Here is a 15,817-nt window from a genome sequence, read left to right as displayed (position 1 = left end):
TCAGAGAACTATAAACTTGATGTTAACATGGTTTCCTTTTCCCAGTTGCACCTTTGCAGATGACTGCAAAGATTCCGACTGGTTGTCCATTCCTGATGAATGGCAGCAGAAAATGGTTTCCCACAGAGTTGAGAAGGACTCCAGTGGACAGGTGCAGCTCACACACACACTTCTGACTGGAATCAGTTCTAACTAGCAGGTCTTTATCACTCGTATTGCTTTCTTTCTCAGATCGCACTAAGCATCCAGACACACGTGACTGTGGGTCAGAACCCGTCCAAGTTTGCCTGTCATTTCTCTGCAACTTCCATTGAGCTTTGTAGCCGGAATAGCCCTCCTCCACAGTTCCCACAATGCACCTGCATCCTGTCTAATGGCGCGCTTCCTCCTGACGGTCAGTGACTTGATAAATAATCCATACATTGAAATATTTCTCACTCAAGGACCTTAAACCATCACAACAATCTATTAAACACAATATTGCTATAAGCTGTGGAGTCAGGTTTGTGTCAGTATTATAAAACAAAAACATTTGAGACCAAATTAAGCAAAGTATTTGTGTCATTGTTTAAACTGTATGTCTTATATTGTTTACAGTTCATTTCACTGTCCCTGTGTTCCAATGACAAAATTATCAATAGCAGATTATTTTGAAAAACTAAACATGGATGTCCATAGGATCTGTCATTTCAAACCTTCCCATTCATTGTCTATGGAAGCAGGCGTGCAATGCATTCTGGTTGCATTGCGATGTGTTTGGAGAGACAGGGCATCATGTTGTACGATCCTTGTTGATTTAAATTTGAGGCCTAGACTGTTGCAAATCAGGTACATCCAGCTGCCACTCAGTGCTTCTGGAAACTCAGAAAAAAACTGTAATACTTTGAACTTTTTCTAAAGTGAAGATAGATTCAACAACTGCATGTCTTATTCCTCAACTTAAGTAATTTTAGAAATTAGAAAATAGATTCTTGGTGATGTGGTTTTGTCATTTTTGTCAAATTTAAAGCCGCCAAAAAACAAGCCACCGTGTTGGTCCAATCAACAGATAAATAAATATAATCCAGAGTCACACCTTCAAACTGTGACCAAAATGGTTGCACATACAGCTTTTTTTCTTGCGTGTGCAATTCAAAATTTTAGGTGGTCACGTTTGTGCAAGTGTATGATGATCATTAGACTAATTTAGAGACACTCCAGCCTGCATGGGCTGCTATTGAGTTAGCTGCTGTCCATGAAAGCGTTACTTCTTCTTCTTCATTGGCTCAGTCAGCTCTAACCTGCCTAACGTGGGAAATAATCCATTTCACTGTCCCTGTGTTCCAATGACAAAATGATCAATAGCAGATTATTTTGAAAAACTAAACATGGAGAGCAATGTCCGACTGAAACACATATATTGATCAGAATGTGGGTGCTGGCAGGGAGATCTCGACTAAGCCAGTTACAGAAAAAGCAGCTCTCTGCTCTGTCATGATAGCTAACGCAGTGCTCGGGCTAAAAAGTAAAAAAATAATATTAACAGGGATCACAATTTTCATTTCCTACAGTAAAGCGCACATGATCGACTGCGGTACTGATGTTTAAAATTGCACACCGCACGTATAAAAGTCAGCTTAAAGAAAACAGCCCATATAGGCAAAAATCACTTTGACACAGCCACATGTGACAGTAAAATGCGTTATTTCATTCTTTTCCAACAACATTTTGGTCTCACAGCTGTCTGCGTGAACTGCAGCTGCCTGGCTAGCATTTACCTTAGCCTGCAAGGAAGGAGTTAAGCCTGACCAGTTTATGGGACTGATATCAAATAAAGAGTGGGGTCAAAAGGAATGTATTTTTGGATGAAGAACAAAACAAAGACAGCTGCCACCTCGCCCGGAATAGGGAGACCGGGCCACCCTCCTGGAGCCGGGCCTGGGGGGGAGCTCGCTGGGGAGCGTCTGATGGTGGAGCCTTGGGGCCCCATGGGGGTGGAGCGTTACCGGCTAGATATAGTCAGGCTCCCTTCCACACACAGCAAGGGCTCCGGAATCAAACTCCTGGAGAGGAGTTAGACTCTCCTTTTCCAGAGTTGCCCATGGTGAGAGGCGCTGGGTGGGTGTGGGGATACTCACAAGCCCCCGGCTGAGCGCCACCATGTTGGAGTTCTCCCTGGAGAGCGAGAGCGTCGCCTCTCTGCGACTGTGTGTTGTAGAGGGGAAAACTCTGTTGTTTGTGCTTAAGCACCAAACGGCAGTTCAGTGTGTCCGGCCTTCTTGAGTCACCGGGTGGTGTCCTGGAAGAGGTGCTGCCTGGGAACTCCATAGTTGTCCTGGAGGACTTCAATGCTCACGTGGGCAATAACAGTGAAACCTGGAGGGGCTTGATTGGGAGGAACGGCCTGCCCGATCTGAACCGGAGCAGTGTTTTGTTTTTGGACTTCTGTGCTAGCCACGGATTGGCCATAACAAACACCATGTTCAAATATAAGGTTGTTCGTAAGTGTACCTGGTACCAGAGTACCTTAGAGGTAGGTACCGGCTGGCCAAAAGAGCTGCAGTTGCGGCGGTCGTGGAAGCTAAAACTCGGGTGTGGGAGGAGTTCGGGGAGGCTATGGAGAAGGACTTTTGGTCAACCTTGAAGAAGTTCTGGCAAACTGTCCGACGCCTCAGAAAGGGGAGGCAGGGATTCTCCCAGGCTGTGTACAGCCAGGGAGGAGAACTGTTGACCCAGACTGGGGATCTTGTCGAGCTGTGGAAGGAGCACTTCGAGGAACTCCTGAACCCGGTTAACACGTCCTCTGATGAAGGGGCAGAGTCTGAAGACTCAGGGGCTTCTGCGTCCATGTCCATGGTAGAGTTTGCCGAGGTAGTTAAGAAGCTCCTTGGTGGCAAAGTGCCAGGTGTGGATGAGATTTGCCCTGAGATGCTGAAGGCTCTGGACATTGTCGGACTGTCATGGCTGACACGTATCTTCAGTGTCATGTGGGCATCGGGTACAGTGCCTGTGGAGTGGCAGACTGGGGTGGTGGTTCCCATTTTCAAAAAGGCGGACCGGAGAGTGCATTCCAATTATCAGGGCATCACACTTCTCAGCCTCCCCGGGAAAGTTTACTCTGGGGTGCTGCAAAAGAGGCTCCAACCGATTGTTGAACCTCGGATTCAGGAGAAGCAATGCGGATTTCGTCCTGGTCGTGGAACAGCTCTTTACCCTTGCGGAGCTACTGAGAGTGCATGGGAATTCGACCTGCCAGTCCACATGTGCTTTGTGGATCTGGAGAAGGCCTATGACTGTGTTCCTCCTACTCTGTCTGGAGTACTGAGGGAGTATGGGGTACCAGGCTTGCTGCTATGAGCCATTCGGTCCCTGTACAACCAAAGTGCGAGTTGTGTCCGCATTCTCGGCAATAAGTCGGACTAGTTCCCAGTGGGTGTTGGACTCTGCCACGGCTGCCCCTTGTCCCCGATCCTGTTTGTGGTTTTCGTGGACAAGATCTCAAGGCGCATTCAGGGTGAGGAGGGTGTCCGGTTTGGGGACCTCAGGATCGCGTCTCTGCTTTTTACAGATGACGTGGGACTGCTGGCTTCATCAGACCGTGACCTTCAGCATGCACTGAAGCGCTTTGCAGCAGAGTGCGAAGCGGCAAAGATGCGGACCTCCAAGTCGGAGGTCATGGTCCTCTGCCGGAAACCGGTGGGTTGCCACCTCTGGGTGGGGGGAGTTGCTTCCTCAAGCGAGAGGAGTATCTCGGAATCTTGTGATGGGAAAATCGAGTGCAACGTGGACAGGCAGCTCGGTGCAGCATCAGCAGTAATGCGGGTGCTGTACCAGACCATCGTGGTGACGAGAGAGCTGAGCCGCAAGGTGAAGTTCTTGATTTACCAGTCCATCTACGTCCCAACCCTCACCTATGGTCACGAGCATTGGGTAATGACCTAAAGAACGAGATCGCGGATAAAAGCAGCCCAAAGGAGCTTCCTCCGCAGGGTGGCTGGGCTCAGCCTTAGAGATAGGGTGAGGAGCTCGGACATTTGGAGGGAGCTCGGAGTAGAGCCGCTGCTCCTGCGCATCGAAAGGAGCCAGTTCAGGGCTCCAGACTAACTTTTTTTACTAGGAGCACAGTGGCCCCTAACTTAAAATTTTAGGGGCGCAAGCAGAAAATTTAGGAGCGCACACCGAAATCGACTTAAAATGTTTTCCTATCATATACACTGTAACACTGATAAATACTTTGACAATAAATACAGAAACTACAAGCTTATGAACTCATTTTATTGTGCAATGGTTTTGACAACATAAACCAGTTACAGCTTAATAATACTAAGTGAATATTTATGTGCATGTGCATGTTGCACTTCGATGTGGCCAATCAAGACATTTGTTGGTCTCCCTTGCTGCAGGATCCTGGCATATATTATTTCACACTCTTTTGTTGATGTATCCGTGTCTCCATCGATCATGAGTGACAGATAAGGAGCGTCCATAATCTTCTCGTTCGTCCTTCGTTTCAGTCCATCTGCGATGACGCCAATAAACTGTGCGCATGCTGTGTCGTTGTTGTATGTTGCGTTTATTTTCACACCATTCTTCCTTTGTAGATCGAGTTGGCCCTTAAATTTTGTAAAAGGAAGTTCTTCTTTGGCGATGAAATATGCCGTGTTAAATTTCACAATCAATTCGGCCTCCTCGGCGCACTGGTTAGAAGCCGCTTGTTTTCTAAATGCGACTGGGAGTGGAGTTGCACTGTCATTGGACAGGTCGCGGCACATTTTGTGTTTCAGACTGGCACTGTGTTTAATTAATGTGTCATGTTTTAATTGTGTAGTGCCAGTCTTGTCAGCAAATTTTGTGTTCCCCGCATGTTGTGGGTATCTACAGCAGAATTTGCAGTTCATAGAATTCGTCTCCCTAAAATACCTCAGCCAAGTGAACTCGCGCAGCCACTCTTCACGAAAGCTGAATGTCCTGGCTTTTTTCGCCACGACCGTTTCCTCGCAATCTGAGTCGGACTCATTCACGACATTTGTCTCCTCAGGAACATTATTTTTTGTGGGCAGAAAGTACGAACTGATAGTCCTCTTCGCCGCCATTGTCCACTGTTTACAAAGGATACCGGGATCTGAAATCTGTGGATTCGCGCAAAAACCCCAAAGTCCCGCCTCTTTTCACACATTAGCCTATCACAGTCTCACAGTCGTCACCCCCCCCACACACACACACACACACACATTAGCCAGCCTTCTTCTTCTTCTGTTCTCGTCTCCTTTCTTCTTTTTTTTTGAGTTAATGTCAGTTGGCAAACCAGCTCATTTTTGCATTACCGCCAACTAGTGGGCTGAAGTCATGGATCTAATACATCCATGGCTGAAGTGTGGAGCATAAGTTTGTCAGCAACAAAAAATATTAAATTAAAAAATCGGCAAATTTACTGGTCGCGCATGCGCGAGTAGATGAAAAATTTACTCGCACTGTCTCGGATTTTAGTCGCAATATGCGACCATTTGGTCGCAGTCTGGAGCCCTGCAGTTGGGGGGGGTATGGACATCTGATTCGGATGCCTCCAGAGAGGCTTCCTCTGGAGGTCTTCCGAACACGTCCACCTGGGAGGAGACCCCGGGGCAGACCCAGAACCCGCTGGAGAGATTATATCTCTCGGCTGGCCTGGGAATGCCTTGGGATCCTCCAGGAAGAGCTGGAAAGCATCGCTGGGGGGAGGGAAGTCTGGGATGACCTGCTTCGCCTACTGCCCCCGCGACCGGACCCCATATGAGCGGAAGAAAATGGATGGATGGATGAATGGATGGATGGACGGGGGCGGCTAAATCATGTGCTGGTGCCACCAACTGCCCCGTACTTCTACTGAAAAGTTAGTCTGGAGCCTTGATAAAAGATAACCATCAGAAAGACCTTCTTCCAATCAGGTGCAGCAGCGTTTGTATGGCTATGAGAGGGCGGATCCTGTATTGGTTTTCTATAGGTGAGCACCTGTCAATCATCTGTCATGACACTGTCTAGCACCCCCTATGGACACACACCATCACTGATGGCTCTTTCATTTGTGGAGTCTGACTTTTTGTTTGCACTTCTGACACCAACACAGGTAGGCGGGCTTGATAGGCACGCATCCCCATTGGCTATTGAGTTTTTGAGTGACAGCTCAATGCGTCATTGCAGCTATTGTTGTCAACCTAGCGATTTTGTTGCTTGATGTAGCAACTTTTCAGCCCTTTAGCGACTTGTTTTTTAAACGGGCACCCAGCAACAAATAGAGCAACGTACTGGGCAAGCCTGAGCTACTTTCCATACAGTTGGATACCAGTCCCGCAAGCTCGAGGTTTTGCTTTCCCGCACAAGCAACCCCCTCTTTGTTTCTAATCTGCTCAGAGAGGAGCAGCACATTCAACTGATGTACAGCAGCTGACACAGACTGGAGTGAGTGTCTGTGAAAGAAAAAAAAAGGCATTCTGTCATTTCTAACTTTGTTTTCGTAAGAATTTTAAATGTAATATAACTACAATCACAGCACAGCTGCTGTCTTTAACTTAAGTGTGTGGTGATTTCGTCAAATAATGTTATACAATCTGGATCTTAGCAGTGCAGAGCAGCAGCTTGGAAGTGATTGCTGGTTAACATGTAGACGTAGGCCGTATTTCAGTCGCTATTTCACACTCGCTCAGTTGTCCGATAAGAGAAACAGACAAATATGTAACAGATTCATTCCCCTGTATTAAAATGCAATATATGTGAGCGCAGAGAGCAGGAAAGAGGCAAAAAGATGTAAAAGGCTGACATAATGACAATACTGAGCTGTTACTTGAAAGCATATTATCCAATAGAAACAAACCCCTGAAGAAACCTGCCCATGTGAGAGGGTTGTATCAGAAGTGCAAACAAAACGTCAGGCAGCACAAATGCAGCATGACTGCAAAGTAGACAGTGATGGCAAAAGTCTGATTAGTGAGAAAGCAGCGGAGGAAACCGTATTCTTATTCAAGACACATCTCATGGATGCACTGGGACGCATCCTCAGTGATGTATCCTGGGGTAATCGGGTGTTTCGGGTCTTGCAACATCATACACCCTCACCCAGGTGACCCAGCCGGGGTTGATCAAGCCCCGACTTGCGTCCCAGTAGCAGTCCACGGATCAGCCCTCTTTATCCAAAGCCACCTTGTGGCCTTCTCTGTGGCTTCACATGCAGATTGGATGGCCCTCCTCTTGGCCGTCCCCGTAAAGCCCAAACGACTCAGAACTTTGCAGAGTGAGCACAATGCAAAGCTTCTGCAGCCCACTTCTATGGGCTCACAGTAGGTTTTCCAGCCTCTCTCCCTGCACTCCTCCACCAGTTCCTGGTATTTCGTGCGTTTCCTCTCGTTGGCTTCCTCAATACGCTCTTCCCAGGGCACCGTAAGTTCCAGGATGATCAGGTGTTTGGAAGCCTCTGAGGTGATGACCATGTCTGGGTGGAGGTTTGTTGTTGTGTGCTGGGGGAACTTCAGCTGCTTTCACAGGTCGGCCTGCAGCTGCCAGTCAGAGGCCATGCGGAGCAGGCCCGTAGGAAGTTGTGAGTGTGCCCGAGGTTTCTCTCCAGGTTTAACAAAGAGGACTGTCCTCATTGGAGCATGGTGATGTTTGCTGGTGCTGATGGTTGTGGCTAGGCTCTCAGCTATTGCCCTAAGCACCTGGTCGTGGCGCCAGCGATAACAACCATCAGCCAGAGCCTTTGGGCAACAGCTGAGGAGATGTTCTAGTGAGCCTCTTCCCGAGCACAGAAGGCAGGAAGGTGCCTCGCTCTTTCCCCAGACATGGAGGTTCGCTGGGCTTGGCAGGGTGTCATAGACAGCTTGGACAAGGAAACGGACTCAATGGATATCTGCCTGCAAGATGTTACTCCAGGTGATCCTGCGCTGCAGTGCACTCTCCCACCTGGTCCATGCTCCCTGTTGCTGGAGTCCTGCTGCTCTGCTCAGCTGCTCTTCCTCCACGCCTGCACGGACCTCTTCCCGGAGCAGTTGGTGTCTCTGTTTGCCCCGAGCCTGGTTGACCAAGGGCTTTGGGAAGTAGTCCAAGCCCGCTCTACCTGTTGCCACAGGGCCCACCAGCGCCTTTTGTCTCAGGCGAGACTCTGCCACCTCCACTGCTGACACTGCCTTCCACACTTCCTCCCTGTTCTCACCTCAATGCCGGCCGATGACACCTTGCAGTACCTGGAGTCTCTGTACTGTAGGGCTTCTCTGGTGCGTGCTACCTTAAATTCTTCAGTGAGGCCACTGAAGGGCAGCTGCAAGATGTTACTAGTCCCATACAGTGCAGCGCTGGTGAGGCTGCGTGGAAGGCCCAGCCACCTCCGAAGAAAGCCACTGATTTTCCTTTCGAGGGAGTACACAGTTGTTATTGGGACTGCATAGACCAGCAGGGGCCATAGGACACGGGGTAGGATTGAATGCTGGTAGATCTGGGCTTTGAATCTACCTGGCAGACCAGACTTGTCTACCTTGGTGAGCCAAGCTTCAAGTTCTTTGTTGGACTTCTGGATAGCCGCAGAATCCTTGAGGCTGGAATCAAAGAGTTTTCCCAAACTCTTAACAGGTTGCTCGGTGATGGTTGGGATGAAAGTTCCTAAGGTGGAAAAACGGAACTTGTCCACCACTTTCCCCTTCCTCAGCACCATGGATCTTGACTTTGAGGGCTTGAAACTCATCTTTGCCCAGGTGATGAGTCTCTCGAGTCCTTGTAAGATCCACCTGCTCCCTGGGACCGATGTTGTAGTGATGGTGAGGTCATCCATATAGGCTCTTATGGGGGGCTGTCGTACCCCTGACTTGGTTAGGGGCCCTCTGCATTCCACCTCGGCTGACTTGACCACCATGTTCATAGCGAGAGCGAAAAGAATAACAGAGATGGTACAGCCTGTTATTATTCCCTGAGGCAGATGGCCGTCCCTCCCTGAGCCTGGTTCTGTCGGAGGTTTTTTTTCCCCTGTGGGGGTTTTTGGTTCCTTCCTACTGTTGCAGACTGCTTGCGGACTGCTGAAGCTTATAGGGAATCCAGATGTTTTGGATTGTTGGGTGTTTCTGTTTCTGCCTTTGTGAAGCACTATGAGATGACTTGTTGTTGTAAATATGCGCTATACAAATAAAATTGAATTGAATTGAATTGAATTCCTTTCCCGATGCGATGCCAGTCTGATGTTTCTGACCCAGAAGTGACCCTCATCCTGAAATGATTGTAATAATCCATAATAAGGTCCTGGATCTTACTGTGAACATGGTGGAGGTGTAGCGCGAGCTCGATCAGTTTGTGTGGTATGGACCCGTCGGCATTGGCTAGATCCAACCACAGGACAACCAGGCCGCCTCTGCTCTCGTGGGCCTGTCTGATGAGCTAAGTGACTGCGCCGGTGTGTTCCAAGCAGCCAGGAGCTCCGGGGATCCCTCCCTTCTGCACTGAGGGGTCGATGTAGATGTTTTTGAGGAGGAACTCTGTCAGTATGTAATGTAATGTAATCCTAATGTATCATTATGAAAAAAGTAAAAGAACAGTTTACATGATTACACAAATAATTTGTTTGCAAGGTGCAGGTTTTTACTTTCCATTGACACACAAGTGATTCCATATAGTTCCTTCAGTAGGATCTGACTCTAACACATGAAATATTCTCTACGAGTTAACAAGTCCGTGTCATTATATGTTCTTACAACGCATGTATTGCCCAAACGACGAAAGAACTTTGACATTCATGTCATTGATTTTGCTTTACAGGCCTTCTTGTCGAAGTAAAGATTAGACTTGGGAAAGCGCATCTGTCGGAACAACTGGAAGTCACCAACTGCTCTGGCATCAGTGGACCACTAAGTTCTGTTTTGTAAGTCCATTAATTTTTTCAAGAGCTCAAAGACATTTGCTGGAATCACATCTTCTATAAGAGCAGAGGTTGAAGCTGAAGTGCACATTCAGTCAGGTGGATCAGTGTAGAAATGATCATGATTGACACAAGTTCATAAATCCTTATTGCTGAGACTCTTTCATCACCTGACAGGATGTGTACGGTTTAGTGGTTTCTTTGTTTGTTGTGTTTGAAGCCACTGTGATCCATAGTAGTGGTTTTATTATGGTTCTGATCACCACCAGTATGGGCTGTCGTCTCCTCAGGTGCCAGCAGTGTATCAAGGCTGGATGTGGATGGAGCAAAAGTGGCTGTTCCTGGGCTAACGAAGGAGAGGGGAATGTAATGCTGCATGTTTTCTATGTCTATCAAATGCAGACTTTTCTACACTTCTTACATGTTGTACATGTGCAGCATCAATCTAACTTTGTCAAATTCTGAGACATTTGAAGATTGTGAAAGATATTCTGAATTTCACATATTTATTATCTGCTAAAAACTGCTGTTCTGTGTACCACAGAATACAAACAGTACATGCGTCAGCACAAACAGTTAGAAGATATCAAGCAGTTATCTAGAAAGAGAAGAATTAATGAGAATTAGAGGATTCGTTTGTAATTTTCCTCACAAGCTCAGACTAAGTTATTCCTTTCTCAGCAGTACCAAACATGTATTGCTTGGAGCAAGACTGACTTTGTTCGTTTAGATTTATTATAAAATTAATACTTTTTATCCTTGTGCTTGGAATTGACCTTTATACTCAGCCTTGCCTCGGGGATTAAAGACTGGGTTTAACTTTGTTTAGAACAGAGGGAAAACAACTTCCAGCAACACCGAGACCATCCTGACTTTACATGCTGAGTAAATTCTTATGCCCACTTGTCGTTAACTCCTGGATCAACTATAATAGTACCTGTACAGTGACTATCATGAGCATCTGCTGAATTTCTTCCTATTTCCTGATGCAGGACAGCGTTTGCCAAAAGATGGATTTTGGGAAAAACTTTTCTGTGAGTCTGAACCCGCCTTATTCACATTCAGTAGAGTTTATAACATCAGTATTATTGTATTAAAGCTGGTTTTTTGTGTGTGTTTTGCTGTCAGAGGCCAGAGATCTCCTCCATCACACCCAGTGTCGTGTCGTTCCACGGCAGAAACCATGCAACGTTGTCAGGTCGAAACCTCAGAGAAGTGAGCGGAGTGAGGATCCAGGGGGACCTGGACTGTACTCCACAAGAGTGAGTCACTTTACAGACAACCCTACAACTATACCTGTGGAAACTATAAAGCCCCTTTCAGACATGCACATCTTTCTGTTGATCTCTGAATGTGTTGGCGTCATGTCTAAATAGGCACCTCCGTGGTGACAGTGTTACGGGCCCCAGCTGGCACAGTGACCACGTCAACAAAGAGAATGTCTGCAAAGACAGACTGCAAAATATATGTAGAGTGTGAGAGTAGGAACAACAGCGGCACTCTCAAATTCCTCCAGATTGCGTATCTTTATTCCATCTACAACTCATTTACAATACATTTCAATGCTCTCAGTGTCCATTACAACTACTGACTAATTAAGTCAAAATAAAATACCATCCTGTATTCATTCATGTTTTGTTACTCAAAACCATATATAATTTCTGCTTATTACATTTCCAGATAAATCCTTGTAACACCAGAAAAACATTGCTTACTGCAGCTTTAAAGTGCTGTAGGCTTCTACATAAGTAATGAAAACCCCAGTTACTCTTTACTCTTACTGTGCTTTTACTTACTGAGCATGTTTAGCTTATTTAAAAGTGGACTTAGCAAATATTTGGAATGCCTTAGTGCTATGAGCTCATTTGACATTTTTCACATTTTTCTCAGAACAACAAATAATTAAAGCTGCAAGCAGCGTTGGTCGGGTCCTCGGTCTGCGTTGGACCCTCATGCCCGTCTGACCACTCTTCAAGTTAAACCTGCTTTAAGGTGAAGGAGCCATGTTTCTGTCTCTGCTCAGCCTGTCAGTGAGTCACATGACCTACTGCACTGCGCTGTGATGATGTCATCGTTCAGCATGTCCCTGGGTGAGAGAGCTGAGAGTTTTACTCGCTTTCTCTCTCCCATACAACCACAATTTTCACCAAATATGTGTAAAAACAGCATATTTCTGTGGGAAATCTTGTTAGGAAGCCCTCAGTGTCATTTTTTAAGCTGTAGGACCTTCAGTTTTTTGTGTAGATGACTAAATGTCACAGCATGTCGGCACATGACCCATAGACAGCCATACAAAGTTTGAGCCGAGGCTGCAGCAGCTCATCAACTTTAACGGCTCGCCATTCGAAAACCGGTTGAGAAACGCCAAATCCCTTCAGAACTTTTGTACATCAAGGCCTTCTCTGTCTCCTGTCTCCAAGTTGGCACGATTTACGCTGTCAGACAAGATAATTTTTTCCCAAAAGATGTTTTCGCTCATTTTTTTATTTTGAAAGGCAAATTGTGGACTTCCTGTTTGAGATAGGTCAGGGGTGTCAGCACGTGATTTGTGGGTCTCATTGAGACGAACATTTTGATGTTGGTTTGATCTCTGTACGACATTCCTACTGGGCGCTAGGTCCATTTTAGTGTGTTTTTCTGTAACTCCGTGGCGCTGGAGAGCATTTTTGTCTTTTTTTTTTCATTTTATCAAATTTTTCGCCGATTCGGACGTGTGTGCCAATTGTGGTGAGTTTTTGAGCATGTTTAGGGGGTCAAATTAAGGGTTTCGCGTTGAAGAAAGAAACGCAGCAGGAACATACTATTCCTTGCTGCAGCACTACTTGCTGCAGCAAGCAGGGGTCCTCGGACCCTAACAATGAATATCTGGTATTAACTGATCAATCTAAACACTCTGAACCAACACAGTATTCAGTGGTGACAAAACATTCATCAAGTCACATCAGGAGTCATACAAAATCAGCAGGAAACCATTTGCACATGAATTACCTGCCACATACATTAATTTCTGCCTTAATACACACATTTTACACGCGAGGTTACTACCGCGAAAATAGCGTTCACTACCGCCACGGTGCGGCTCGGCTTTACCGCCGCTGTGAGCCCCGGCTCAATAGTCTCCAATCACACTGACATTAAAAGCTACACAACTCACCACAACATATTGACTGAGCAACCTACACATCATACGAAGCTTAGAGCTTTCATTCACAGTTGTTTTCAACCGAGTACTAACCTGCAAAATATATGTAGAGTGTGAGAGTAGGAACAACAGCGCCACTCCCAAATTCCTCCAGATTGCGTATGAGCGGTAACAGGAAGTTGCTCCGCAGTGCAACCGGGGAGCTGCAACCAGGTAGTGCCAAAGGTTCCGCCCCTCTACATTATTATTTATACCGGACTACTCTTGCTAAGTGTGCAAATATTATTACAATAATATAAAGTGATGTTAAACAATTTCTCATAATTACCAAAATAACATCAAATGTGGTCACATATTTTGGATGTGCCACAACAGCAATCCTAATAGGTCGGACTTTGTAACATTTATATACAACTTTCAACCCAAGTCTAAACTGCATGTTGTCACATTAACAGGTTGGCATGTGCAAGCAATGTATTTGAGAGTTGCGTTAAGCGGTTTGGAGGCTTTTTCCACATTTCAGGACCAAAATTTAGTGCAGGAAGACCTAAACATTTTAACACAGGGCGTTTCCCTTTCAAGTAAAATCTACTTGTTTCTCAGAATTGCAAATTTGAAAATTAAGCAAAGCTTCTTTTGTTTTCGGGTTTCAGAAATTTAAAGTTAAATATTTTTTGTTGAATAATTTTGAATGATTGGAAGGTGGCTCAGTGGTTAGCATCGTTGCCTCGCAGCAAGAAGGTCGCCGTTTCGCATCCTGGTGAGGACACACGCGATCGGTCTACGTGCAGTTTGCATGTTCTCCCCGTGCAGCGTGGGTTCTCTCCGGGTTCTCTGTTTTCCTCCCACAAGGTCCAAAAACATGTTGAGGTTAATTGGTGATTCTAAATTGTCCGTAGGTGTGAATGTGAGTGTGCTTGGTTGTCTGTCTCTAAGTGTAGCCCTGTGATAGACTGGTGACCTGTCCAGGGTGTCCCCTGCCTTCACCCTGAGTCAGCTGGGATAGACTCCAGCCCCCCGTGACCCTAGTGAGGATTAAGGTGTAGAGATAGTGAATAGATGGATGGATGGATATTCTTAAGGCTTTTTTTTTTTTTCCCATTTGATCTCTTTTAGTGTTTATAAATGTTGTAATTGGGGTAAAGTTATCATTCAGATGTGTTAAGCTTGTAGCTTTGTAAAGTGATGTTTCATTGTGTTGAGAAAGATTTACGGTTCTGAGGGTTTCTGCACATTATCGCTGACATGATGTTTCTCTGTGTGCTCTGGTCAGATCTCCTGTGTGGAACAACACCGGCACGAGTCTGACGTTCCACATTCCCAGTACAGATATTAAAGGTGTGGTCAAAGTGTGCGTTCTGCTCCCAGATGGTAGTTGCCATGGCAACACTAAAATCACCTACCGCTCAGCGCCGTCCTGCACCGACATTAAACCCAGCAGTACCTGGATCAGGTATGTTTGGATTTCTGATATGATATGTTTTGTGCTTAAATACCAAAATACTGAGTGGAAGAACTTAAAAGTGGTAAAACTAAGCTCAGTTGAAGCTGCAACAAATTTGAAGTGACACATGTAGCATCCTGCCATCACCACATCCATACGTCGACCATAGAATAGTTGATTATGAGCTAACAAGATGATTGAATAGATACTTTGATGTTACAAATGGCCATGGCAGCACGCCCAAAACTGACAACTCCAAAAAAGGGCAGCAAAAATGTATGGCTATTTTTGGATCAACCTCAGTGCTTTGTCACTGACTTTAGTGGAATTTGCTGCAGCCTAGCCTAGAAAACGATGTCAGCAGCTGAGGAATGCTTTCAGGTTGAGGGTTAAAGCGATTTCTTTCAACATAGGACCACTTCCCTTTTTAGCTGCAGCAACTGAAAGGGTCATTTTATGTTTCTACATACATTACAGTTTTTACATTTCAAATCAGTTCAGTTTAGCATTTTAATTAAAATCGTGTGCTTGAGGTACAACAGTTATCACATGAGCATAGGTTGGTTACAAAGCTAGCTACAAGCTCTAAGCAGGGCGATATTTGTTGGTTTTTCAGTCCATCATCTCAACAGTCTTCAGAACATTTGTTGTGGATATTCATGATGAGTCACGTCACTCTGATATGTGGAGTACTCTCGTACAAAATCCACAAGTGGACGCCATCTTGAGAAAATTCCCTCACTGGAATGAAATCTGTAATAAATGTAGTCTTCTCTGTTTGGCGGCTGCGTCCTTTTGCAGTGGGAAGAGGAAGATCACACTCATGGGGTCCCACCTGGAGTTTGTGGAAGGGATCGTCCACAGCCACGCCCCACAGGAAGTCAGACTTCCCACAGACAGCAGCAATGAGGTGCGTCTGTAGTCGCGCTCAGCGTCCCGTTGAATTGTTGTCTCACATTAATTATGTCATGTCACATAACGCCATGCCGTTGTTACATCATATTACGACCTGACCGATTACAGAATATACTGTGTGTCATTTCACACAGGGCCGCAGCATGCAACTATTTTGGTCTGTCAAGGTTTTTCAGCGGTTTCACAAGTCTGTCTGCGTCTCTGAGCAGCCAGTCCAAGTAGAAAATCTCACGCTGTTTCAGCTGAGGAAAGTCTGACATTAGAACACCTTATTTCACTCTTTTCAAGTGGAGGCTTCTCACTGCAGAGCTACACAGCAGCGTCTACTGGTGCATGTGAGGCATTCAGGGGGCATCTGTAAATTTAGTAAACGGCCTTGGTTGCACTCTCCGCCTCTGAACTGCACGATTATCTGCATGCACGTCAGTTCTGCTGCACCACGCTCCACTGCATGTAACACCACAAGATAAAA

At 46.0% G+C, this 15,817-nt stretch overlaps 1 protein-coding gene across 1 annotated transcript; it reads left to right on the top strand.

Annotated features, from left to right (window-relative positions):
* Positions 1-38: 38 nt before the first annotated feature.
* LOC103369273 (plexin-C1) lies at positions 39-15,389 on the top strand. Its single transcript, XM_008297951.1, has 8 exons — positions 39-151; positions 232-394; positions 9,745-9,847; positions 10,135-10,210; positions 10,837-10,878; positions 10,973-11,106; positions 14,260-14,439; positions 15,232-15,389. Exons 1-8 carry the CDS (start codon positions 113-115, stop codon positions 15,350-15,352), a joined length of 858 nt encoding a protein of 285 aa, XP_008296173.1. The 5' UTR covers positions 39-112; the 3' UTR covers positions 15,353-15,389.
* Positions 15,390-15,817: the final 428 nt, after the last annotated feature.

This window comes from Stegastes partitus, unplaced genomic scaffold (assembly GCF_000690725.1).
Source record: "Stegastes partitus isolate 25-593 unplaced genomic scaffold, Stegastes_partitus-1.0.2 Scaffold1261, whole genome shotgun sequence".
Lineage (NCBI taxonomy): Eukaryota > Metazoa > Chordata > Actinopteri > Pomacentridae > Stegastes > Stegastes partitus.
Note: the sequence above shows the minus strand (reverse complement) of the source record. Positions and strands in the feature narration are given on the sequence as shown.